The 18,073-nt window shown below is 40.0% G+C and overlaps 2 protein-coding genes across 2 annotated transcripts; one reads left to right on the top strand and one right to left on the bottom strand.

The window, feature by feature from the left end:
- Nucleotides 1-5,607: 5,607 nt before the first annotated feature.
- LOC131322323 (uncharacterized) lies at nt 5,608-10,823 on the top strand. The gene is made up of 3 exons (XM_058353615.1): nt 5,608-6,180; nt 7,116-7,556; nt 10,186-10,823. Exons 1-3 carry the CDS (start codon nt 5,767-5,769, stop codon nt 10,603-10,605), a joined length of 1,275 nt encoding a protein of 424 aa, XP_058209598.1. The 5' UTR covers nt 5,608-5,766; the 3' UTR covers nt 10,606-10,823.
- Nucleotides 10,824-11,764: 941 nt separating this feature from the next.
- On the bottom strand, nt 11,765-13,654 carry LOC131322317 (uncharacterized). The gene has a single exon (XM_058353601.1). It carries the CDS (start codon nt 13,041-13,043, stop codon nt 12,138-12,140), a length of 906 nt encoding a protein of 301 aa, XP_058209584.1. The 5' UTR covers nt 13,044-13,654; the 3' UTR covers nt 11,765-12,137.
- Nucleotides 13,655-18,073: the final 4,419 nt, after the last annotated feature.

Here is an 18,073-nt window from a genome sequence, read left to right as displayed (position 1 = left end):
AGTACAAGCCCGAGCCCAACTAAAACTGGATTCACGAATTTGACACGTTTTTTAGCTTAAGAGAAGGGAGGAATAATTCCAAAACTGTTTTTGTTGATGCTAAAATTTCAATAGATGAAGGCTTGTACCATGTGCAGAGTATAAAACTTTTATGCTGTGGGCACGCTACCCGGAAATTTTCGTTTACAAAAATTTGGGCGCGGCCCTTTTTGTTCGAAAAGCGCGGCGAAACGCTTCGATTCAGAGTCGCCACTCGGGTTTTAGCGGTGAAAACACCCAAGGAACCGAACTCGAAAACGTTTGCCACGTTTGTTTGATTTTGAAAAAGGCTTGTAGACTGGTCCGTCGTCACCTTCGATATCTGAGGTTCGGGAGCCAGGTTACGAGAGAGGAAGGGTTTTATGGCACCCCTCTCGCTCAATCCGGAGATCGGTCTCTACTCAGGCATTTTGTAAAACATTTGCACTTTTTCTCTCATTTGATCATTTTTTAGCCAGTTAGGGCGAGGGAACAGCTAATAGGGGTTTAAAACTGTAGCAAGTTGCAATTAAGTGACAAAATGCTTCATGAATGACTTGCTTGTAATGATAAACATAGATTGAGAACAAGCACTGGGCGACCCGATTGAATTTGAAGTACGCTGCCCTGAAGGAGCATGAGCAGGGTCCGCACCAGCATGCACTGGCCAAACCAGTGCATGCAGAGACGACCTGCACACGCCACAACCTGACTGGCGTACTTCACTCTCCAGGTTTCACAGTCTTTGTTTGCAATCTTCTGGGCTTTGGAAAAGGACCAGCGCACACTCAGGACAAATCACACAGTTAGTAGGGCAAAATATTCATAGTTACAGACAGATGAAGTAACTGGAAGCCATAAAAATAGACAAGAAACCCCCTAAACAGAGTGGGGACATAAAAAGGCCAAGGTTAAGCTAAAATGCAAGGGCCAGCCACTGGATCCTGGGAAAATTGCCGTACGCCAGTTGTAGACAACCGTGCGCCAGTTTGATCCTAATCCAATGCTTAGCTTTGCATCATCTGGGTTCTGAAACACGACCAGAAGGATTCCAGAGGCCTTTTGAACAGACAAAGAGTAAGCAGTAATTACCACATCTAAACAGTTCTAAATATACAGAAAGCAGTAAACTGGTTATTTAGCATGCAAGGGTGATTGACAGAAAGATAAAATGACAGAAATGGTGATCCATGATCCCCACACCAGTAGTGCTCGTTCTGCCATGACTGGCGTACGGCATATGGTCACTGGCGTGCGCCATGTGTCACCTCATGCGATTGTTATATTTTACCAGTCCAAGGCCAGGACTAGTATTGTTTACTAGCCTGGGCCTTGCTGGTTCCCCTCAAGAGTCGAAAACAGAAAAGAACATAAAGGTAGTATACCTTTTTGTATTGAGGTTTGAAGGGGGTATTGAGCTTAAGAGATGAAGATGGAGGCTTGGAAGATGGCTGTATGTCAGCAGGGTGTATGGAGGTGGGTTGCTTTCCTTTCTCTTTCAATGGAAGAAGAGAGATAGAGAGCAAGAAGAGAGGAGAAGAAAACTTTTTGCTTCTTAATGAGGCTAACCCCTTACAAATGAATGCAAGGGGGGTATTTATAGGGGAGAGAGACTGAGATCAGTCTGGTGCTAAGGCCTGTTTGGCTGGCTTGGGTCAAGAAGAGAGCCTTCCCATACATTAAATGCATGGGACTAGTTGATGGGGGGTGTAGGAGAGAGGGGGAGCGGGCCTGGCCAATATAATCATCAGGGGCTACTGTGGCCGACGTCAGGGTGGCACAAAAGTCTCGTCCATGTGGCTGAATAAAGTTGATTTGACTGGATTTGACCGGCGTGCGCCCCATATGGACCGGCGTGCGCCAGGTAATAGCTGAGTCAACGGTCGATGACTGACACGTGGCAGCTAACTGGCGTACGCCTCCAATACACTGGCGTATGCCAGTTGGATTTTGCTGGGGCTGTTTGGCTCTGGTTTGAAGGGTTTGAAAGGGGTTTGAGAGAGATTAGAGATGCTCAAAGCTTAAACACAACATTATCCCCAGACTGTTTTCGACTATAATCATCATTGGAGAAATAAATGATCGGCAAATAACGTTATCTGGACAATCCAGAATGGGGTGTCTACATATGCACCAGAATTTTGGCACCAACAAAAACAGTTTTGGCATTATCAATACCCTTAAAGAAGTCGTCACACCGACTAGGTTTTTCAGTCTAACCACCGTGAGCCAACCATTCAAAAAGAGAACAAATCAGACTTCGTTCCACTAACAAGTTTTAGGATTTTTTTCGTTTTCTTCTGTATTCAAAAAAAAATCTCATTTGTTAGTTTTGCGACAAATTTTTATGTATTATTAATTCGTTTCGACGATAAAAATAGAGAAGTAAAAAAATTATTTTTACCCAAATATTTTAAAAAATAATTACTTTTTAGCAAAAAAAAACTCAAAATATTTAGATATAAGTAAAAAAAAAATATTTTCCGATTCATCCCGACAACAAATTAATAATTCACAAAAATTTGACACAATAAAAATACAAAAAAAAAATTGAATGTAGACACCCCAATCTGATTTCCTGATCGTTTTACTTCGTTTTTCGGTTTCTTGTTTCCCCGATGATGATTTAGGTCGAAAACAGTCTTGAGAGAATGAAATGGCTTGAGCTGGGAGTGTGTATAATCCATTTTAACCTTGACCTCAGTTTTGACCATCGCGCGACCCATTAGGTCTCTCGCTCGATGATTTACTTGTCAGGTGGTGGTCAAAGTCAAAGTTTTGACTGTTGACCTCCGCGGGGCTAGTTGAACACTCGCGCGATGAAGCCATTCCCTCGCGAGATGGTCAACACATGTCATTTTCATCTATTTCCAGCTAGATTGTGTGATGATCAGGGGGCTACAGGCCTATGTAACCCCGTTGCGTCGACTGGACAGCGTTCTGCAGGGCTGCCCTTGCACCACTTCTACCCCACTCTCCCATCACATTTGACACCCCCACTTCTCCACCAAGTAACTGCAACCAACCTTGTTGGTTGGTTGTTTTGCCTTATTTAGCCACCAACCAACACCTCTCTTTTTTCTATAAGTACCCCCCATGGTCCATCTTCCAAAAGGTTACCAAAATTTTCAAAGGAAAAGAAAGAGACATAAGCCTAAGCACTTCTTCCATTCAAATCACTCCCACATACTCACTTTCCGATCTACACCACCTTATTCAAGCCACTTTCAAGACACTCAAGCAAAGGTATAATCCTTACTGTTTACTGTTTTGATCCCTGAGGGGGGCTGGCAGGACCGAGGCTGGTAATCAATACCAGTCCTGGTCCTAAAGCCAGCAAAGTTACAAGTTGCCTCGGATCAGCTCTCCCACGCGCGAATGACCCACTTCGTTGCGCGACTGTTTTAGTCAGCACGACATGGTCCTCGTGGGGATGGGATCCTGATCCTTCTCATTTATAGGATTTTTCTTCCATTTTGTGAAATATATTTAAAGTCGTCTCACTGTTTAGCATGCTAAAACTAATCAGCTTAACTTACTTCATTTCTTTACTTGCTTTGGAATGCCCCTGAGTTGTTTCTGAATATGTCTCAGAGCCCAGGTATGCAAAGCAACTCCTAGAAGTCCAGTCACGACACTCGCGCGATGATCTGACTCCATCGCGCGATGATTCCTCTATTTCCAGTTGTTGCCCTTGCATGGGTAGTTAGGCTCTTGGCCCTGGTTTTAATGTCCTCCACTGTTTAGGGGTCACATCTATTCCTGTTAATCCTGTTTGTAATAATTATTCGCTTCAGTACGTATAAAACTGCTTGGTTTGACCTGAATGTGCACTAGTTCATTCCAGAGCCCAGAAGGGGGTGAAATTCAACCTATTTGTGGGATACCAACACGCGCACGATAGAGTGGGTTCAGCGCGCGATGGTCGATTGCATGCTGGCAAATCCATGCATGCAAGTTGACCATTATTCGTATCAAATCCATACACATACGCTGTTTTGGTATCTAATCTCAGTGTTTAGACTTCATCTCATTTGTTTCTCGTCATTTCATCCATCCATGCTATTATCTATCACACCATGCAAAATGTTACGGTTTTAAATCCCGATTAACTGTTCCTCCGCCCTAATTGGCTAAAAATTGATTAATAAAATAGAATCGCAAAATAAACATCTTTCGCAAATGCCTTAGTAAAGACCGATCTCCGGATTGGGCGAGAGGGATGCCATAAAACCCTTCCCCTTTCGTAACCTGACTCCCGAACCCAGATATGGTTATGACGGACTGGTTCCTAAACTTTTTCAAAATAAATAGCGCTGCAAGTGCTTCGAAATACGGTTCCTTGGGTGTCGGACCTTCAAACCCGAGTGGCGACTCTGTATTTTGCGAGCCCTTGTCGTCCAGCTTAAAGCGCTTCCGCGAACCGGCAATTCCTCTTCAGGAAGGGAAGGGAACGGAATCCTTTCCCGGAGAAGGAAAAGAGCACACTGCCCACATTGAATAATAACAAAAAGTGTTAAAAGAAAAAGTGCTAGTGGAATAGTATCAGTGTATTTGGCTTTTGGCATATAATAGCTAATATATTAATTATTAATTAATATTATAAAACAGAACAGTTTTTTGTCTACTCATATAAATATGAGCACTCCTTCAACCGTTGTATTGCAATTTCAATAGGTTACGATCGTTGGATTGAATCATTGATTCCAATTTATTTCTCACGCATGTCTACCCCACAGTTTTCATCTTCTCCATCGTGTTTCCTATCTTCTCTCCTCTATTCCTTCATAATTACTCTCCCGCCCCCCCCCCCCCCTATCTCTCCGCAGAACCCACTCCTCGGCACTCTTAAAAAAATAAAAAAGAAAAAAAAAAAGCCCCCACAAAGCTCCTTTACCAATTAGCCGTCCCGCACACTCACCTATCAGTTGTCCACAAAAATTGATTCCTTAGGGTCTTCTTGCGAAAAAATTAATGCGGCCTAAATTACTGTTTATGATGAGAATTTTTTTGATGGGGGTCTTACCAAGGGAAAAAAATGTTGTTTATGACGGAATTTTTTTTGCTGTTTAGACAAAGAAAATGGATTTTATCTTTCGAAGATGCTCACTTTTTATTTGTTAAAATGAATGTTTGACAGAGTGAAAATAGCGAGGGGTGAATTAATTCTTTATACCCACTTTTATGTTGCTCTCTTAATTTTTGGATAGATTTTGTGGTCTGACACTGCGAGGACACGCGACACGACGGAAACAACACGTGGAGACATATCTGGATACACCACATGAGGTATCATTACCAGGGTAAATGCTGGAGACACGGCAAAGTGAATTCTAACACTTTTTAAAAACTTTACGAGGATATCGTATGTATCTTAAAAAGTATTCTAATTGGGAGTTTATTTGTTGTGTACTTTGTTACTTTTTTATTTGAATGGTATTGTTTGATCAGATCACCATAGGACCAGCACATCTTTTTTCCTCGCTCTCTTCCCTATCGCCAAGCGTATGACCAAAACGTGTTGCGCGGTGCCTGAAGGCACGGGCGTGCACTATAGCCAATAATTCAACTTATTTCGTAGCCAAACTCGGCCTTATTTTCTTAGGCAACCCGAGCCTTCACTTCATTCACAATACCCAATTACGTCTCGTCGTATATACTCCTATATCCAGATGTTTCTTTCCTAGTCAGTGATCGCCGTCGGGGAGAGAGAGAGAGAGAAGAGAGGGATCGAAGAACAGCTGAGAGATGGACATCCTGAAACAAGAACTGATGAGGAAGCGCCAGAGCCTAGCCCAAGACGTCGGCGGCCGGAAGGTCTTCAAGCGCTCCGAAATCGAACAGAAACGCATCCAACGCCTCAGAGAGGAAGAAAAGCGCGAATCAGAAGCCAAAGCCCTAAAACAACAACAACAACAGCAGCAGCAGCATCAACAAAACGAACAAGACTCACAACACGACTCGTCAAACCCTAACTCCACCTCTCAAACCTCCAAACAAAACCCTGATTCCGCCGCCGCCTCTTCTTCTTCTTCCAAAAAACCCCCAACCAACGAGCAAAAAATCGACGACCTCAACCTCTCAAAGCAAGAGGTCGTTCGCCGCCTCCGCTTGCTCAAACAACCCGTCACTCTCTTCGGCGAAGACGATTTGGCGAGGCTGGTATGTATATAGAATTGAATTGAATTTTTTGATCGTTCCATACAATTCAGTTAAGATATTTTGTGGAAGTCAAGTTTCATCTGTTCTTCTTGGAGAATGGGAGGGTTTTTGATTGGGTGAATTCAAAGAAAAGGAAGGGGTTTTGTCTGCCCTACTTTCTTCGTTTTTACATGTATCAAGGCCGGTATAGATATAGAAATTGATCATTCAGCATAATTCGATTACGATATTTATGAAATATGATTTCTTCTATTATCCTTGGAGAATGAGAGGGTTATTGATTGGGGGAATTCAAACGTAAGGAGGGGGAGGGGGGAGAAGGGTTTTTGTCTACCCCGCTTTATTCGTTTTTACTTGCATCGAGGTTTGAAGGAGGGTTTTTTATTGGATGAATTCAAACAAAAGGAAGGGTTTTTGGTTGGGGCAATTCAGACAGAAGGAAGAGTTTTTGTCTGCCCTACTTTATTCGTTTTCACTTATATCAAAGATGGTGTAGACATAGAATTAACTGGAATCTATTGATTGTTCGTTGTAATTTGATTAGGATACTTATGAGTTATGAAAGTATGATTTCTTCTATTCTCATTGGAGGATGGGAGGATTTTTGATTGGGTGAAATCAAAACAGAAGGAAGGGTTTTTGATTGGGTGAATTCAAACCAAAGGAAGGGTTTTTGTCTACATTGCTTTCTTCGTTTCACTTAAATCAATGATCAGTTACTAAATCAAAATGCAATTATCTGCAAGAAATAAAAAAAAGTCTGTTATGCAGCTATGCTTAACATCTTTACTTTGATCTTTATTTGTATTGATTATTCTCTTTATTCGACTAGTTTTTTCTTCTCCAAATTGCCCAAGGCCTGTGCTTTTTTTGAATCCGGTTGTTTGTTGTTATGCTGCCGGTCTTACCTGCGTTTTTCTCTCTCTCTCTCTTAGGACCGGTTAAAGTACGTGTTGAAAGCAGGGTTGTTTGAGATTGATGATAGCGATATGACCGAAGGGCAAACGAATGATTTCTTGCGCGATATCGTGGAGTTGAAGAAGAGGCAGAAGTCTGGGGTCATGGGTAAGCGGCAGAAGGGGGGAGAGGACGGGGGGGAAGATAAGGAGGAGGAGGAGGGAGGGAGTGGTGGGGAAGGGGGGTCGTCGGGGGTGGATTATGATAAGGATTTGAAGAGTATGAAGGCGAATTTCGAGGATTTGTGTGATGAGGATAAGATTCTTGTGTTTTTCAAGAGGCTGTTGAATGAGTGGAATCAGGAATTAAATGAGATGGGGGAGGCAGAGAGGAGGACGGCGAAAGGGAAGTCAATTGTTGCCACGTTTAAGCAGTGCGCGAGGTACTTGCATCCGTTGTTCAAGTTCTGCAGGAAGAAGGTAACTTTTTATTGCATTCAATGGTTTAATGCTATCTTATGTCGATGGCAGGCTTTGTTTGGATGCTTACTGTTTATGCTCTTAGAGACCATCTTACTTCAGTTTTGAATTGATGCTGAGTTTATTGTCTTTGTGGGGTAATGAAAGTGATTATTTCATCCCCTAAGTGAACCATGGAGGAAAGAATCATGAACAAATCACCATTATGACAAGTGACACAGAAACACACACGCACATGCGCTTGTGCGCACATACACGAAGGAAGCACGACAGAGCATGTTTGTGCATAGGCTCTCCAATGAAGGGAATATCATGGGTTAAATTGGTGAGCTGCAATCAATAGGACATAGGTTTCATATATTCTATGATAAGAGGTTTAGATTGAGAACTGAAGAAGTATATGAATTTATATTGTCATACATCACCTTTTGGTTTTGTTCTATGGGTGAGCTCAGAGACATGCATTTGATTTAGGTGTGAATCGGTAAGCAAAAAATGAAGTGAGTAAATATGACATAAGAACAAACACGCTCCATATTTAAGTGGTGTGGTTTGGGCACAAAAAGACTATTATTAGATGATCAAGGAACTTCCATGGATGCGTTGTAGAGACCAACACACATGGTCTTGAACTTAACAGATGGTATAGGACCAGAACCAAAATCATGATGCTTTCTGTATTACCTCAAGTAGGGTTGCTCCTAATCCCATGACTCCAAAGAGTCCTAACCGTATTGCCGAAAAGTGTAACATGCTCCAGACCTTAGCAGAGAAACATCTTGGTTCTCACAGCCTATTACTGATGATAGAAGCGTCCTCCCAACCCTCAGTAGTCTTTAGGACAGAACAGAGTAAAGCTCTATTTGTTCGAATAGTTGAAGTATCGATCAGTAAACAGCAGGACCAACTAGCCCTCTAAAGTTGAAGGAATAACCATCCTTAGCTGCACATAAAAAAAAAAACTGGTGACATAAGTTAACCAAAACTATGTTGAACCTTTTCTTTCTCTTGTTCTGCTTGTACATGTTTCCGAGATTCGGTGGTCTGCTGGTACCCAATCCGCAGGTACATGTTGGCAAGCTTACAGTGGCATCATAATGTAGAATTGAGGAAATTTTCCCAATGTTGGGATTTGAAAGAATCAAAGTAAGTTCAAAACTTAATGCCTATATGCTATACAAATGTTCAACGAAGCTCCTAGCAGTGAATAGGCTATTGGCCTTGTGGAGGTAAAAGCAATGATTACTAGTTGGTGTTACCATGTCAGAGTTTTAGCCACTTGAGGGATAAGAACTTTCAAAGTGTGCTTTATAAAGTTTTCATACCATGAGGAATGGTTCCTCGTAGATAAAGTGACTACTTGCCGAAATTTGTAGTTCGCAGTTGAAGGCTACTGGGGCTGCTGGCTACAGAGGGTGCAAAGAGTTAAACTTCATTAGACCGAGTTTATTGACGTGTCTAAGTTCTCTGTGCCTCATTAAACTTTACATTGCGGTGTTTATATTTATGTTGCTTCAATTCAACTTTGTGCCCATTAATTTGACCATTTTTTAGGTCCAAACTACTTATGCCTCGATTAACTGTTGCCTCTATCAACAGATCTGGATCAGTTCTAAGATTACAATTTTGTGTTGGCTTGCTTGAAAATAATGATCATGTTTGATTTATGGGTCCAATAAATAAGTGCTCGGAAAATGTATTGCGGTTAAACAATGAAGAAAGACTAATGGTTTCTGAAGCCTGAAGGTGCCGGGGTTTGTGTCTCTTCATCTCCCACCTCCCAGAAAGATGGATGTCTGTTGTTCCATAGTTCTGTAAGAGCTGCAAGCTGATGTGAATTGTTACACTTTCTCTGTTTACGCCAAACCTTACATGTTTAGCTTGATGCACCTTAGGAAGTGGTCCGTAATATAATCCATACTGGGCCAGGGTAACAACAGCTGTTGCTGTCCACTCCCCTTCTACTCTACCGGTAATGATTCATTTCAGACTTTCAGTTAAGACTTAGGACGTTCATGGAGCAAGGTCTGGGACTCTGGGTGGTTCTCTTTTTCGCGTCACATTAATAATGATAGGATCTTCCTCCTGAATTTCGGGAGTCCCCAAAACAGAATAACGTTCTCGCTTAGTGAATGATGTATCGCTCAGTAGAAGGCAGGACTGAAAATCCTGAAACTAATCTGATGATTTCCTGCCACCAGGTTTGTGGGAACTGGTTTTAACCCTTTATTTTTCGTAAATAGACATTTCATTAAAAACCCAAACAATAGAAACTCCTGCTAAAGGGTAATACCCCTGCAAACAACGATTAGCCTGAACAGGCATCAAACTAAGGTCAAACCAACACAAAAGGCCTAAAGTGAAACAAAACAAAAATCAACGCATTACAGCCAAAGAAACTTCTGAGGCTAAGCTGGAGGGGAAGTGGTATCCCATCCTTACAGTGATGGGTCGTGGTGTGAACCTGTGGCTTAGTTGCTTTGAGAATTAATCCTCTCTCTTGTTCTCCTTCATATGTTTTTGTAGTAATGTGATTTGCCCATACCGTGATTCATGCTGCTTTAGAACTGTGCATCTCATATTAAAGAAATTGTATAGCTGAGCCCGAACTCATGACACCAATGTGTAGGTTCTTCCGGATGATATTCGCCAAGCATTGCTCTTGATGGTTGAATGCTGCATGAAGCGAGACTACCTAGCTGCAATGGACCATTACATCAGGTTAGCCATTGGAAATGCACCGTGGCCTATTGGAGTTACTATGGTTGGTATCCACGAACGTTCTGCCCGTGAGAAAATCCACACCAGTAGTGTGGCCCATATTATGAACGATGAGACTACTCGCAAGTACTTGCAATCTGTTAAGAGGTTGATGACATTCTGCCAGCGGCGGTATCCGACAATGCCTTCCAAAGCGGTTGAGTTCAATAGCTTGGCCAATGGTAGTGACTTGCATTCCTTGTTAGCAGAAGAGGAGAAGTATTCTGGAGCTAATCAAGTTCAATCCGAGGAAAGGCTTCGGATAATGCCTGCCCCAAGTGATTGCTAATTATTATGAGTGATGGAGACAGGATAGGTTCTTATTTGAAGTTCTCTTCACAATGTTATGCATGAACCGTAGTGTCTTGTGACGGTAAAGTTCGCAAAGCAGATTATCTCATACCCTTGGGTTGTGCTTGGATCTAATGATCAAACTTTTGTTTTTTCTGTATGCCGTTTATAGTAGTAGCGAGTGAATGGAAGGAAATAATGAAAACTTTTCGAAAATGTTGCCAGTGCATAATGGAAATATTAAGAACTTGGGCACGTATGGAGATATCACTATCGGATCTTTTGAATTTGTGTCGAAACAATACAATCTGCATAAAATTTGCATGTTTAGGTGCATCGTTGGAAACATGGGAAATTTCAAGATTGCATAGATGTATTGTTTCGCTATGTATCGATAGGAAAGAAACGAAACTTTGTTCCTTCATTCCTTGGTTGGAATTTGAAGTTGTGTAGGCACTTATGAGGGAAGAAAAGAGACCAGCGTATTGTTACGGATTTCTAAGCAAGTTATTCTTCTCACATATATATATCAACTAAAATACTATTGAGTGGAAACAACTTAACTATTGCCATTTGAAAAACAAAAATTTAGTGGAAACTCACAATCAGCCAATCAACACATATTAAGTTAACATTGTCATAGTTTTGATTGGAAAAAAAAAAAAAAACCTTGTTTTATAGCGGACATGTCAAAGGAAAAAATGAAAATGGTAGGTACGTTGACAACTGACATACCACCCTGGGTGATAGTCAAGATGGCAATGGGTTACTCTACTCCCCCTGGGTTTGGCTCTCGTGGTCACAGGTTCGAGGCATGCCGGCGTGCCCTCACTCCCGGAATTTCATGATCCGCCCATTGGCTTCTTCAACCTCAGGTGGGGCAGTGCGTACCCATGGATCTCGGGTCTCCTCCGGGAGCCAACGTCGTGGGTTTTCCTATGGTCACGCTAGAGAAAGGTTGTAACGCCTGGTGGCCCCCTTCTCCACCTTAAAGAGTAGCAAAAGGCAAACACAAAAAACACAACTGACATCAACTAATCTTGATAGTCGATAGATCGCAGGTTTTGCAGACATCACTCATAATTTTATCACCTTTAATGAATTCTCACTCAGAATAGGAAGAACACACTTGTTTTCATTGTTCCAAGCAAGCAGAATTAGTTAGAAACCAAAACCTTGTAATTCAGAAAATCTGTAGATCAACCTACATCAAAGGCTACAACACAAGCCTCACAAGGATGTGCTAGTTTAAGCATATATTTAAACACAACTCGGAGCAACTAATTTTCTTAAATATTAACTTCTCGAGCTAAATTGAAAAAATAGGCAAGTATGGGAATGCCCTCATATAGTATCACTCACATTCCTCATCAATGTCTTCTTGAATAATCTTGATTCCAGACAGTCATGCTCTCTGAATGTTGAAAGCGATGTCTTCTCGTATAATATGGATTCCAAACAGTCGCAACGATCTGAATTTGAAACTCTGACCCCAAATATTTCAGCACTCGAGTAGGAAAGAAAGCGGTTCTATTCATTCTTCCAAGCACACAAAACGAGCGAGAAACCAAGACCTTGTAACTGAGAATCCCTTGCCCCCTGCGAACACGACCAGCTCAAAATGGACTGATCCGAGATGGATTCGCTGCTGCTCCACAAGTACTTCTCAGACGAATGACAAGTTTGGAACATGAAAATCGCATCCCCAACCACATTACCAAACAACCAGTTATGAACATCCCATAGCACTTCTACCGGAAGCCCATCCACCAAGATGGTGTGGTTTCCCCTAAACTTCCACCGCAACCGTTGCACCTGCATTACTGCTTTACTGTCTATTCGGATGACAAGGGTTGGGTCGCTGCTACCCGCTGTATCACACTCAATCGAGACACTATGAGTTTGCCCCTTCTCGAAAAACTGTGCCTTAGCGCCGTAAAACTTCTTTCCGAAAATGTTCTCTCTTTTCGCAATGAAAATGGCCTTCGAGGGATTAGGTGTTGCATCTATCCTCTTGTAAGCCTCCTTTCTCAAGTCCCCAATGAGTAAAACAATTTCTTGGTCACATACCACAGCTAAGTAGAAACCTTCAAGGGGTTCTGGACCTGAACCAAATTTAGCAGAGGACAAGTCCCAATGTATGTCAATTGAACTAGAGTTCACCTCTAAATTCTTGGACCCTCTTCTCTTAGAGAACAACCATGGCTTTATATCGAATCTACTGAGGGATTGATTGGTGGAATCATCGATTTGAACACTGAGACCTTGACCCATTAAATTCTTGGTCCATGTAATGGTAATCAAGCACGAAATGCCGCTGAATCCACATTTGTAGACACAAGCAACTAGATTTTGGGCAGTTCTAGTGGTGATTGAGGGTGAAGAATCAGAAATTTGTACCCCATTTTCACCAAAACAAGAAGGGAAGTCTCTCATTTTTCCCCCCTACAAGAAGATTCAAGAAACAGAAAGCAGTGCAAAACCTATTATAGCCCTAGTTTCAAAACACTCTCAAAACCAACATACCAAGAAAAACCTAATGTATACAGCAAATGGGTTGTACTCGTAATCCGAGTTGAATTCAAGGCAACCCACAAAAGAAAGAGGAAAATACAGAAAGAGGAAAGCAGGTAGAAATACAGACCTCAAAAGAATTGAAGCTGAAATGAATAAAGATTGGCAGAAATATGTTATCAAAATGCTTGTAGATTTGCTTGTGAGGGCTTCAAATGAGCTGGGTTGTATGTGTATGGAGACATGTTTAAGGTAGGTATCAATGGTTTTTAAGAAACGGAAAAAGGGTTTTGCTAGTTGGAAGAATTTGTTACAGCAGAATTTTAATTGAAGTGGGAATGAGACAGAAATGGAGGAGGGACAGAGAAACAGTGAAAACTGAACACAAAAGCAAAAAAAGTGGAGAGAGAGAGAGAGAAACGGTCTGGAAAAGGCTACTGAACGCTTGCTGGAAAGGGTCCCTCTTAATATAGCGTTACAGACTACAGATATGAAAAAAGTAGGACTCTCTCTCTCTCAAATACCCTTATGTAAACTTGATCTTGAAGCCTTCTGCTGCCTATTCTGCTGCAACAAAAGACAGTACCCCAAAGCAGAGAATATTTCCTTAAAGACCAAAATCTACATGGTCAAACAAATTATGCAAAACCACCGGTCTGAAAATCAAGAAAATAATAGTATCCAAAAAACACAATCCACGGGATGTCGTATTTGTTGGAGATTTGCACTGTAAATTACTAGTAAAAAAGAATGCAGCAATTCGAGAACACGCGTATACTTTGGTCAAAAGAGATAGAAAAGTGCTACAATACACACTTTTTATTTGGATAAATGCCACGAGCCAATATTCTAAAGTCTACAAGTCATATTAGCCTTCCTTTGCGTAAATAGTGACGGTCAAATATTGGATTCACATATTGGATTCACGTTACACAATCAATGAAAGACGGAACTACCAATCTTTGTTAAATTGCCGAGATTAATATACAAAAGTAATACGAGGTGTGTAACTTTCTAACCTCATTTATTTTTTTGGTAATGTTTCTTACTTCCGCCGGTCCTTCATCTATTCATAGAATCAGAATTTGAGACGAAAAGTTCTCCATAATTCGAAACGGTGGAATTCGTTTTGAATTCTGAACCATCCATTTCGAATTCTCTGAACATTTATGGGTTGAAAAATAATGGGGATTTGGAGTTCCACCAACAAACGGAAAGTTGGACCGGGTCTGCAACTGTGTTTTTCTGATGCGTCTCTGTTAACTTTCTTTTCATTTCATTTATCACGGCATCCTTCTTTCATGTCCCTTTCCCTCCCACGTGAAAACCAATTAGGCTAAGTTCCGGCATTTTTGAATTTTTTTATTCTTATTTAAATTTTCATCGCATTTGTCAGTTTTGCAACTATATTTTATGAATTATTGATTCATCTCGTCAAGACGAAAAGATTCTTTCTAGTCTTGTTTTTAATTTGATAGGAGGGGATATCTACGAGAAAATAAAGTTGCAACTCGTAGCAGAAGCAGTCGAGCTCAAATAGTTGGTTCAATTCAATGGTTGAAACTCATAAGTGGCTGGACTTACTCGGGTTCGAGTCCTCATAGTCTTTTATTAGAGTTAAATATACTCCTAACACAACCTAGTGGTAGGACATTAATTTCGGTCTCAAAGATGTGTATATCTTTCAAAAATGATTCAATTCAGACGCTAATTTGAATTTCTAATATCTATTTTACTTAATATGTATCTACTCTTTTTTTTGCAGCACTATTTTCTCGTTTGATTTGCTTTTATTGTAGCTGTTTGTTATACGCATACTGGCTTATATATTTTGATACTCAGAATGTCCGAGCCAGTTTACCCGTATCTCGATTAATTCTGAGAGTAAATTGCTATTCCCTCCGACACACCCCCGGCCCCACCTCCCTTTCCCAGATTACCCCCCTCTCTCTCTCTCTCTCTCTCCCATTTCTTTCTTTCCCAGTTTGTTCTTTTCTTTTCTTTTTCTTTTTATTACCGGTTTGGTTTTTTTTTTTTTTTTCATTTTATTTCTTTTTCTTTCTTTCCAGTTTGAATTTTTTTTTCTCTTTAATAATAGGTTCAAGTCTAATTCTAGACTTTGTAAAGTAATTGAGAGAAAAAAAAGTGTTTAAATTGATTATGTTTATCCGACTGTTTTATTTTTCTTTTTTTGTCCTTTATAGATTAAAAAAAATAGTTACGAAAATAAATGTTTCAAATTTCAATCCGTTTGAACCAGTGCAAAGATGTTATTTTTTTGATCATTTCATCCTAAATGGTCGTAATAAATTTTTGGCTTTAAGGCCTTTCAATGGACACCCTAAGAGAGTCTTGAAACTAAATAATGAGCCTTAAGATGTTTGTTGAAAGGCCTTAAACCAAAAAATTCATTATAACCATTTAAAATAAAATAATAATAAAAAACGACGTTTCAATGAACACTAAATAATGAACCAGTCCAAGGCCTTTCAATGAACACCCTAAGAGAGTTCTTAAACTAAATAATGAGTCTTAGGGTGCTCGTTGAAAGGCCGTAAAGCAAAAAATTCATTAAGATTACAATTAGCGTTCGGGAACTAATTACGAAATGTATTTTGCAAACGACATACTAATCCAGAATACAAATGTTATATTTAGGATTACTTTTTTTTAACTATAGTACAATTTAATAAATTTATTAACCATTATTTAGCATAGATCCTCTTAACTGATTCAGTAGAATGTTGCTTCAAATTACGTTTCTACTCCATATGATTGCAAATGGCTGGTTTCTATTTTTTTTTTTAAACTAAAACGGAAACGTTTTTCGTAGGGGCTACTGTGCCAATGGGGACAGCAGAGCCCTCGGGCCGCCTACTTTTTAATTTTTTATTTATTTAATAACTTATATCTTATTTATTTAATTTCTATAAATACACTATTTGTATATTTAAAAATATAATTCAAGAATTTAAGTGCTTTAATTTTCAATTCAGTTAAATCAGAGCAAAGATCGTTTTTTTTAATTATTTTATTTTAAATGGTTATAATGAATTTTTTGGTTTAAAGCCTTTCAACAAACACCCTAAGGCTCATTATTTAATTTCAAGACTCTCTTAGAATGTCCATTGAAAGGCCTTGAAGCCAAAAATTTATTACGACCATTTAGGATGAAATGATCAGAAAAATAACATCTTTGCACTGGTTCAAACGGATTGAAAATTAAAACACTTATTTTCGTAAGTATATATTTTAATCTATAAAGGACAAAAAAAGAAAAATAAAACAGTCGGATAAACATAATCAATTTAAACACTTTTTTTTTTCTCTCAATTACTTTACAAAGTCTAGAATTAGACTTGAACCTATTTTTAAAGAGAAAAAAAATTCAAATTGGAAAGAAAGAAAAAGAAATAAAATGAAAAAAAAAAAAAAAAACCAAACCGGTAATAACAGGAAAAAAGAAAAGAAAAGAACAAACTGGGAAAGAAAGAAAGAAAAAAAAGGGATAGAGAGAGAGAGGGGTACTATGGGAAAGGGCGGTGGAGCCGGGGAGGGGGGGTGAGTCGGGGGGGGGGGGGAATAGCAGGTCTCTTCTGAGAGCTTTAATCTTGCCGCTCACCTGCGAAAAGCACAATTACTGCCTTAAAATGACAAAGAAAATGAAGTATGGAGGCAAGTTAATTGCTTTACGAAACATTTGTCTTGTTTGTTTGCCCTGGGCCTTTTAACGAGTAACCATTATATATAGATAGTCATAGCTATTTAACAACCCTAATCAAGATTGTCCCCTTATTATTACTATTTTTTGTATATATAAAGAGCCAGAAAAACAGAGGCCCGTCCAATAAGGGAAAATCATGTGTGTTCTCCATGTCCACCCTGAGCTCTGATCATGTCCAATTGTCCATGTGATGATGGCTCCAACTGATCACTACTATTCGGGCTTCATGACCCCACCACATCCCCAAAGTTGGGCCCATGCTTATCTATCTATAATCTCAATATGCATGCCTGTGGGGATTGAACTCTACTCTCTCTCTCTCTCTCTCTCTCTCATGAGGCATACTCATCATCATAGAGGGTATCAATGCTTGAATCCATGCCACAAGTTGGTGATGATTATCGACATCTCTTTGTCATGATCGACTTTGACGATCTGTGTCTTGTCTTGCCATTAGTTTGCACTTTGCCCTATCCTAAAGCAAAAAAAAAATGAATGGATTATGCTGAAGAATACGGCCAAGTGATTGTAGAACTACTATTTCTTTACCATGTTCTAATTAATAAATCTAAGATTGAGAGTGTAATGTAGTTGCATGCGCAATGCAATCTATTCAGGACACTCGAATCTCAAAAATATAGCTACTAATGCGTCTTAGTAAAAGGAATAAAAATAACTGGAGACATGACTTTAATTTCGTTATCGTAAAAAGTATCGCTCTTGTAATTAGTAATACTCGTATTAATTCATTTGGGGCTAATTCCTATAGAGCTTTGCTCTAGCGTTAATTAGATCCTTATTAGCATACAAACTATGAAATTGGTCTCCCAAATTAATCGATGTACACGTAAGCTAGTCGGTCCAAACGCCTAAGTTATTAAAAAAAAAAAGGTTTGATCACATGAGTATTTCGTGAGGTTATTGACACAATTTGACAGTGTTGTTGCAGGGTGGGTGGCATTTATGCATGCGCCATCATTTAGCCCGAAATGTAGAAAGACCTACCTAATAAGTGGGCGCTATTATTAGCATCATTCACCTTTTAAAACCTCGAACCTATACATTCTCAGGTTATGTTAGATTATACTTGTGCCCAACCTCGAACCGACACATACAACTGAGCAGAGCAGAGCCAAGCCGAGTTTCAGAGCATTAAGTTCGGCTCATTTACTAAATTAGCTCGAAACTCAAGCTCGAGCTCGGTTCGATTACCAAACAAATCGAGCCG

This window comes from Rhododendron vialii, chromosome 1a (assembly GCF_030253575.1).
Source record: "Rhododendron vialii isolate Sample 1 chromosome 1a, ASM3025357v1".
NCBI classification, from domain to species: Eukaryota; Viridiplantae; Streptophyta; class Magnoliopsida; order Ericales; family Ericaceae; genus Rhododendron; species Rhododendron vialii.
This window is presented reverse-complemented; position numbering and strand designations above follow the sequence as displayed.